The following is a 9544-nucleotide window of genomic DNA, read 5'->3' on the forward strand; positions in this document are numbered from 1 at the left end:
TGTGTTTCTGTGGCTAAGGCGTTCCTGCCACGTTGTTGCCAACTGTTTATTAGTCTGTTTGTCTACAACTGTTTGCATCTCTGTACCATCAGTAGCACGCCATTAGCATACCGTAGCATTTTACTGCTTCCTTGTAGTTTGTAGCTCCAGCTTGGTCATTTTAAGTCAGTTTATGGTGGATTATCGTCGTCACGTTTCTTCTAGTTGCGGGTCTAGCAGTTTTCAGTGTGGCATTGTGATCATTTTGCAGTTTTGTTTTTTGCCTCTTTGGCGTTTGTGTGTCTTTATAGCTTTGTGGTAGTAATCTATCCACGGCCATTCATTGATCTCACCATTTGTTTGTGGTGACTGACTGAAATTATTATAAAATGATTTTAAAAATGGCTTTCCTCTCTGAGATCAATGAAGTCATAGTAACATGATGAATTTATTCACCTCAAAAGTCAAAGTGTGATTGTTGGTTGCAGTGTTTAGTTTTCAGTGTTGTATTCTTCTACATTGTTCAGGTGTTGGAGATGAACTATTCTTTATTAATGAGGTTATTTGTTGGACTTGTGTTTTCCAGGTTTACTGGTTCAGCTGCTGCAGCCTGGACACAAACACCAGCTCCCACCTTAAAAACCAAACAGAGGCCTGGACTACGAAGGGAGTTTAACCCACTCTGATTTAACTCGGGTTATCAAGGAACGTCAGGGTTGACAGACGTCGGCTGCCTCGATCTGCGTTAACTACGGCGACGGTGAAGATGTCAGTAAGTTGAGTCAGTGTTGACTTAATTCTCAGATGAAGAGCGCACGTTAATTCTGTCGGTTTATGAGGAATTTAAAGAGACTCTAACGACACAATGTAAAACCGTAGCTGTCAACAAAGCCAGGGAGACTGGTCACACGTTCTCTGGATTCTTCATCTGTAATATGGAAGAAGGACACGGAAAATATGTGATGGTTTTTCAGATACTTGGATTACAGTCAACACGTGGGTCACATGTTTGAAAATGAGCTGTTACTCTCTGTGAATGATGATCTGCCTGGAACACTGTGGCTGTATATGTATGAATGTAATGCTGTTATGTTTAGTGTGAACTTCATGTTAACAGTATTTAACATGATTGTATAAAATGGTTCACATTCGCTATCATTAATACTGCATGTTTTGGTATGATACAGTAGTAGTGTCATTTAATATAGTACTGTCATCCAGTAGTCTTGTCTAGTCAGTTCTGCTGCTGTCTAATAGTGTCATGTCCTGTACTGTCTTGCCCCTCTCTACCAGTGTGTTCCACAAAGCTTACTGTGCTTCATTATCAACTGTAAAGCTCTGACTCACCTTTGTGCACTGTACTACAATTACAACGGCCTGTGGCATTATATTGTCTTTCAGGACAATAATACCCCCATTTAAAGGATTATTGAAATCGATAATATGCAACAGTAACGATGCTAAATTCTGCTGCTTGACCGTGAGAAAGAAAAATTACAAATTTGAAAAATTAAAAATGGAAAATGCAGAGCGTGAAAAACAAAGTTTAAATTTAAAGTTCACAGTAATGTACATGATTCCATGTGATTTCCCAAATATTTAATGCTTTTTCTTGTCATATGTGACAGGTCATTTTCTGAGACAGTTCTCTTATGTTTTGAAAATGTTCTGGTTCAGCTGTAATGTTGAATACTTTTCTGTGTTTTCTTGGTTAAACTGTTGATGAACAGGTCACAGTGTATTGATCATTGTGCTTTGTATGTTTCTCTCTGTATTTCCTGCAGGTGTCTCCACTTCGTCCACGATCAGAGAATCTTTGAACAATGAAGGAATTGTTTAGACCAGGACAGAGGCCTCCAGGTAATTCACAAACAGCTTCATCACCTGTCCAACACAGAGCACAGACATTAAATTATATATCATCTAGGTTATCTGTCTCTCATTTTGTCTGCATCTCTTGACCAAATTTAGTTAAAATTTATCTTACGATGGAGAAACAAACATTTCCATCCACTGCTGTTGTGTGAATACGAGCAGCTGGTGGAGTCACTTCTCCAGTCAGAGCAGCTTCTTCTGTTTTTGTGAAGAAAACAAATTTAACTGATGAATCCAGAACAAGAAGAATTTAGTGTCCTTTACTTCTATTGAGTGTTCAATACCCAGGAACGCTTTTATGTTGATGTGTTAAAAGTTACATGTTTATATGAATGTTTGTTGTGTTTTTCTCCACAGAATTCAAACTTCAACCATTAAATCACAGAGAGAAGAGACAGACATAAAGATGTTTCCAGAAGGTCAGTGTTTATTCTTTGTAGTCTGACCCTGTCATTTAGAACAGAATAGAAACTTCAAAATTTATTAGTGTAAGAGAATATAATCTGGTGTCATATAGTGTAGTTTAGTTTAGTGTTCTTCTTGTCTCTTATTAATTAAGTTTTCTCTGTTTCATAACACCCTACATACAGGTCTCTGAAACGCCACCAGTGCTGTCGCATATCCCATAACGCCAGGGAGTCAAGAGCGCTTGGGCAGGCGTTCACACTTTGTCTGCTTCAGGTAAGATTACAACTCGCAGTCCCTTTTCCTTTTCTTTTAGTGTTTGCATTTGTTTGTATAGCCTCAAAATTTACTGCCAAAGGTGATCTTTAAGTGTCCAAGCTCATCAGTAGTAGTCTTAGTATCATGTTGTCAGTCTGTCCATCTAAATACTGTTGTTTTCTTTCATCCAGAATCACTTCTGTCTCCGACTGACCCTCCTCCCACTGAAATCAACCCGACTCAACTCTACTGTGACATTGAGTATTTTTAACTGTTTTCCATGCTTTACTAGTTTATGACAGTATTTAAGTGTTTATGATTGTTTGTTATGCTTTACTGTATTATGACATTTTTGAATGTTGTTCATGCCTTGAGTGTTTTTGACAGTTTTCCATGTTTTACTGTTTGCCTTGTTGTACTGACATTTTTGACTGTTGTTCACTGTTTTGTATGTGTTTTTATTGTGTGACAATAAATTGTGTGTGTGTATTGTGTTTCCTGTTAGGAAGAGATAGCAGAGGAATGAGAGTAAAGGGATGGGACACGCTTTGGCCCAGCCCTTTACTCAGATAGGACAGTGTAGATGAGCATGGGAATAACATGCAATAAACACTTAGCTGAACTGGGGCACATGAGCCTATATGGGTGCCCCATTTTTTAAAAAAAATTTTTTCTGTTTTTTTTCCATTGACATTTTTTTTATTTTTCCATTCAAATTTTTGAGATTTTCATTTTTTCAATGTAACACTTAAGAATAAAATTTTTCCTCCAAAATTTCTATTGTTTTCTATACAAAAATTGCATGTAATTACACACATTAAACCACACCCCTTTTCATTTTTTTTTTCAAATTTTATTAATTCATAAAACACATATCAAAAAATTTGCGACTGGACCCAGCACCCACCCGGTACTGCCCAGGGAAGGTTGATTGTGGGGTAGGTATGAAACTCGGGCCATGTTGCAACTCGGACCCTGAAAAAAAATTTTTTTTTTATAACAGTTGACAGGAACAACGCATTAAAACAGTTGGGAAGAACACATGAACATTAAAAAAAGTGATCCAGTGACAGCTGTCTGTACGCCCATGGGTTCACTGCAGACAGGAGATGATCGCAGCTAATTCTGCATACTTAGAATAAAAATATGTGAATAAATGTATATGCTGTGATTACTGCAGGTATGGGTGGGTGGGCCAGGTATTGTTAAACTAGCCCACCTCCTCTAAAAAAGATCCAGTCCAAATGGAGTTGAAGTCGGGTTTAGACGGGATCTGTCACTTTATTTTTGTACATACATCTGTTTTTATTAAGTCCATAATACTCCCTGCTGTAAAACAGTGAAAATAAAGAATGTGATTCTGCGTGCCTCCTTAAATTTGCCATAAAATCACATTGATTAATTGAACATTGTGTATTTGAGTCTGCAAAAACATCTTATTGTGTGGAGGTGACTTTAGACTAAACAAACATGGCGGATCACAGCGGACCCCCCCCCCATTTTTAAACTTTACTCATCATGAATTCATCATGAAAACAACAACGTGTCAGATTGACTATCGATCCGTTCCAAATGACAGCCAATACAGCGCATGCTCGGATTTCCTCGAGTACCCTCCACACACACAACAGGATTTCTGACCGTAAATACCCTAATAAACACGTGTAACATTTGTCAGAGCGGCCGGGGAGCGTAAAATCATTCTTAATCCACCTGAAACCACAGGAAACTCCTGCAGGATCACCGTTAGAGCCATCATAGCGCCACATTATTGTTCAAGGATTTTTACTAAAGATATTCGCTTTCAGGGTCAATAAAATGAATTAAACCCATATCCTACCTAACCTTACTGATAGCAATGTAAAGATGAAACACTAGGGGGCGCAAACGAAAAGCAGAGTTTGACTAAGTTGAACAAACACCTGTCAGCGCCGTGACACCAGAGTGTTGTATGGAGCGGGTTGAAGCAACAGAGAGGGAACAGGAATATTTCATCATAAAGATCGTTTCTCAGCACGTTTTCATTCAAATAAAACATTCTGACCATCACAACTGAATCTGATTTAATCATTCCAACCCTCACATAACTTTTGTTGTGATCTGGCGTTATATAAACTGAGATTGTGGTTAGGGTTAGGGTTAGGGGTGCGGGGGTGCGGGGTGGGGGTTGCACGGGAGGGGGAAGAGGGGTGGGGGGTTCTTTTATTTTATTTTTTAACTTTCAGGCTGTGGAGCAGGAGACGCTCAAAGAAAAATTGGCCCATAAACTCATAGCAATCATTTTTAATTGAAAACAGCTGCAGCTTTCTTCTGATTTCTCTGATGATGTCAAGTCAATATTTATTTATACAGCGTCAAATCATAACAGACGTCATGTCGAGGCGCTGTACACACAGAGCAGGTTTACACCGTGCTCTTTATATTATAATATTTATAAGGAGACCCAACAATTCAAACCATGAGCAAGCGTGGTGTGTTCATGAAACGGTCAAAGACTTTAAAGTGGGGATGAAGTCAGTCAGAGTATTACAAGAAACACAGAGCCTTCGGCAGCTCAACACAAACTAAGGTGGAGATCACCTGAAACCCCCCTCTGTTCTCTACTTGACTTGGTACAGTCCAGTCAGACACTTTGTCAGATTTGAGCGACAACCTCCGAGTGTCGTTTGAATCAAGAGAAATACGTGACAAAGTGTTAAATGCAACACAAATATAAAACAAACTGACTGTTCTGCAAACGTCTGTGGATTTATATGTTGTCCGCAGCAGTTCACACAATAAAACATCGATCTTATAGTGATTTATTCACGGGACATTTTGTTTGGGGGAATCACACACGTGTCAGAAACGGGATTCGATTCCCGTGAGACCTGCACAGAGTGAGGTCCAGCCGCCCCCCTCCTCTCCCCAGTGCACTGCCCCCTCCCCCCACGCTCTCGTCTATATAAGGCGCGCCGGAAACAGCGACTTCCTCTTTGACACCCGGCGCGCGCAGACGGAGCCACCGAGAACTGCTGCACGTGGTACAAACATTTGGTAACTCTCGCTTAAAATATCCACGCATTTATCACATTTTCTGCGTTTTTACTGTTGTCGGTGCAGTTATTAAATGGTTATCTTTCAATTTAAGTGTAAACGTGAGTCTTTTGTTGGCTTACTTTGCAGATTTTGACTAATGCTAGAATCCTTGCAGATTTCAACTCCTGCTAGAATCATAGCCTAACCTAACTACATCTGTTTCTTCTCTGTGTTTTCCAGAAACGGGAGGTGAGGAGATACACTCGTGTCTGCGCTGCTGTTTGTTTGGACCTTGTTATTTAACCTTTGTTGCATCCATTCACAAGTGTATCTCTGCACCTTTTGTTGCTGCTAGTTCTGCTGTAGCATTGTAATGCTAATGTTAATGCTAACGTTAAAGCTAATGCTAATGTTAAAGTTAAAGCTAATGTTAAAGCTAATGCTAAAGTTAAAGCTAATGTTAATGTTAAAGTTAAAGCTAATGTTAAAGCTAATGCTAATGTTAATGTTAAAGTTAAAGCTAATGCTAATGTTAATGTTAAAGCTAATGTTAAAGTTAAAGTTAATGTTAAAGTTAAAGCTAATGCTAAAGTTAAAGCTAATGTTAATGTTAAAGTTAAAGCTAATGTTAAAGCTAATGCTAATGTTAATGTTAAAGTTAAAGCTAATGCTAATGTTAATGTTAATGTTAAAGCTAATGTTAAAGTTAAAGTTAATGTTAAAGTTAAAGCTAATGCTAAAGTTAAAGTTAAAGCTAATGTTAAAGTTAAAGCTAATGTTAAAGTTAATAGTTAACAGTGTAAAACTGCACTAACAACAATAAAAATGCAGAAAATGTGATAAATGTGTGGATATTTTAAGTAAGAGTTACCAAATGTTTGTTCCATGTGCTCCAGTTCTTGCTGGCTAAAAAGTTTCAAAAGCACCTCGTATGCACAAGCATGTCCTATAAAACCAATAAGTCACTCCCTCCCTTCCTCCTGCCCCACCCCCCTCTGGCTCCTCCTACCTGCCCCTCCCCCTGACTCCTCCTACCTCCTCTGGCTCCTCCTACCTGCCCCTCCCCCTGACTCCTCCTACCTACTCTAGCTCCTCCTACCTGCCCCTCCCCCTCTGACTCCTCCTACCTAGCCCCACCCCCCTCTAGCTCCTCCTACCTAGCCCCCCCCACCTGATCTAGCCCCTCCCCCCCAGCTACCTCCCCCCCCCGAACTAAATTATCCTCTCCTGCTACCCCCTAACCCAGACGCTGGCAGTGAAGGGGATTCGAACCGGCCTCTCCCAGACCAGTCGACCATCCGGCCGCTGACGAACCCACTGCACCACCGTGCATCTGATATGAACAGAGCTCCGGGCGTATTTGACATCTTCATTTTGGCTGTTGAAAGTGAAAAACTCTTTGTCTCAACCAAGATTTGAACCTGCAACCTCTTGGTTCTCAATCACAACCTCTTGCCTGCAGACAAATCCACTGCACCACTGAGGATCTGATGTGACTAATGCTCGTGGCGCATTTGGCTTCTTCATTTTGGCAGTTGAAAGTGAAAAACTCTTTGTCTCAATCAAGAATTGAACTCACCAACTCTTGATTCCCAGTCCATCTCCTTAACCACTGACCTACAGGGTGAGACACCTGAACTTCTTTTTTCAAGCATTTCACTCTGTGATCTGCACACCAGCCTTCAAAAACTCACTGCCTCAACCAAGAATTGAACTCACGACTCTTGAACATGAGTCAGTGTTCTACCAGTCTGCACCATCTTGTCAGACAGTGGAGGACTCTTTCTTTAAGCATTTCAGCCTTTCTTTTGCACACCAGTCTTCAAAAATTCTTTGACGCAAGCAAGAATTGAACTCACCAACTCTTGAACATGAGTCAGTGTTCTACCAGTCTGCGCCATCTTGTCAGACAGCTGAGACACATTTCTTTGAGCCTTTCAGTGTTTACTTTGAGTGCTGGGCATCAAAACTCTGCAGCCTCTGACCCAAGACCTCAAAACCAGAGGAACCGATAACTCTGAACTTCAGTGTCGGTGTGAGCTATAAGGCGACGTGTTGATCAGAGGCTTTTGTCAGACTTTGATTCAAAAATCTCTGCTTGTACGACCCACAACTGAGTCAAATCCACATCCTCAGAACCTAAAGGTTCAGCTATCTCATCAGACCCTTCACACTTATTTCCTGGAGCCTTTGGGAGTTTACAGAGGGTCCTGGACTTCATCAAAATCCGCCACAACTCAAACCCAAGAACTTCAGAGGGGTCATTCCATATCAGATCAGAAAAGGTTGCTGCAGCACCATCTCTGATTTTGTTCAGACATTGACATGAACAGGTCCAGAAAACAAGGCCTGTACACAGCCCACGTTTTCATGTTTTCAGCCTTTGATATTATTCTGTTTTTATAACCTGACAAACACCTTATCTGAGAAGTCATGTTTGGACATTAAGACCTAGTACTATTATCACTGTCTCAGGGAAAAGAGGGAGAGTCTGAACTCAGCTCTGAGAGGGTTTCAGAAGGAGCACTGACTTACAGGGCCTGTGTCCACCAGAGGGCGCTAATTCTACTCTTCACAACAAGGCTGCACAGTTGCACACAACAAAACCAATTAACAAATGATTCTATTTAAAACAATGAGGAAAACTTAAACTAACAGTGACGTGTAATCAGTAAAATCAGCAGTGTAGCTGAGGCCATGAGGGAAGAAGTGTTTGTGTGGTGTTGTTTGATCCAGAAACACAAACCAAAGCCAGTGGGTGTGTCTCAGGGAGAAGAGGGAGAGTCTGAACTCAGCTCTGAGAGGGTTTCAGAAGGAGCACTGACATACAGGGTCTGTGTCCACCAGAGGGTGCTGATGAGCTCAGGTGCTCATGACCATGCTCACCTCCAGTACCTGCAAAGAAAGCAGCCACACTGCAAGTGACAGGCACACAGGGCAGAGAGACAACACAGCGATCTTACAAAGTTTGGTGAAGCTAGGAATAAAACTTATCAGGATGTTAATGCCCAGACATGGCTTCTCAGATAAGGTGACTTTGAGAGGGTAAAAATAAAAAATATCAAGAGCTAAAAACATATCACAGCATTAGATTTGAACTAAAGTTTCACCAAAACTGATAAGATGGAAGACAAACAAGACTCAACATGACTGAACCATTAAAGGTTTGTACTGCCTGACCATCTCTTTGTACCTGCACGATATCAATCCTTAGTTTTTCCAACTCAATTGCTTGGTGAGGTGGAGAAGGGAGAGGAGGGAGAGGAGGGAGAGGGGACTTGGGTTGTACCAAGTTGGGCCAGTGCAGAGTTCAGGGGGCGGGTTTTGAAATCACAGAAACTCTTCAAGCCACTGAGTCAAGCTACTGCTGAGGGAGAAACACAAACCAAAGCCAGTGGGTTGTGTCTCAGGGAGAAGAGGGAGAGTCTGAACTCAGCTCTGAGAGGGTTTCAGAAGGAGCACTGACATACAGGGTCTGTGTCCACCAGAGGGCGCTGATGAGGCTCAGGTGCTGATGGCCCTCTGCCATGCTCACCTGCAGTATCTGCAAAGCTTTTAAAAGCCTTATTTCAGGGAATCAAACACCGTATAGACAAAGAACAAACTAAATCTGAGACAGTGCAGCAACCACTCTCTTGGATTGAAACATCTGTGGACGTCAGATGTTTGGATCTGAACCAACAGCCTGTTTAAAGGGCTGCTCCTCATCAAGCCCCTGGGTCACAAAGGTCAAGAGGTTCTCAGTCTGTATTTTGGAGCGTCATTTCTCAGACTCCAGTCTTACTGGTGGGGTTTAGGCTTCAAGCCAGATTCATGTACTGTATTTTGGTTCAAATCAGCAATTAAATTCTGTTTTATAAATCTGGACTAGTTGCCTCAACAAAGAATTAGATCCACAGCCATTCTTTAATTACCAGCAGCTGATATTCAGTCATTTTGCAGATATAATAACCGTTAAAGGTTTGTACTGCCTGACCATCTCTTTGTACCTGCACAATATCAATCCTTA

General features: G+C 41.1%; 1 protein-coding gene and 1 long non-coding RNA gene across 3 annotated transcripts in view; one reads left to right on the forward strand and one right to left on the reverse strand.

Annotated features, from left to right (window-relative positions):
• The first annotated feature begins 662 nt into the window (after positions 1-662).
• Positions 663-3291, forward strand: LOC108873018 (uncharacterized). Its single transcript, XR_001959332.2, has 5 exons — positions 663-751; positions 1764-1839; positions 2212-2273; positions 2445-2535; positions 2709-3291. It is a non-coding gene; the product is annotated as an uncharacterized LOC108873018 (long non-coding RNA).
• Positions 1691-9544, reverse strand: part of LOC108894888 (kinesin heavy chain-like) — a 38586-nt gene continuing 30732 nt past the window's right edge. For both annotated transcript variants that reach the window (XM_051066047.1, XM_051066046.1), the window contains 3 exons: positions 3425-3492; positions 1967-2052; positions 1691-1863 (listed from right to left, as the gene is read on the reverse strand). In XM_051066047.1, the coding sequence (XP_050922004.1) occupies positions 1691-1863; positions 1967-2052; positions 3425-3492 (327 nt within the window). The remainder of the gene's footprint in view (positions 1864-1966; positions 2053-3424; positions 3493-9544) is intronic.

The sequence above is a fragment of the Lates calcarifer genome, linkage group LG7_2 (assembly GCF_001640805.2).
Source record: "Lates calcarifer isolate ASB-BC8 linkage group LG7_2, TLL_Latcal_v3, whole genome shotgun sequence".
NCBI lineage: Eukaryota > Metazoa > Chordata > Actinopteri > Centropomidae > Lates > Lates calcarifer.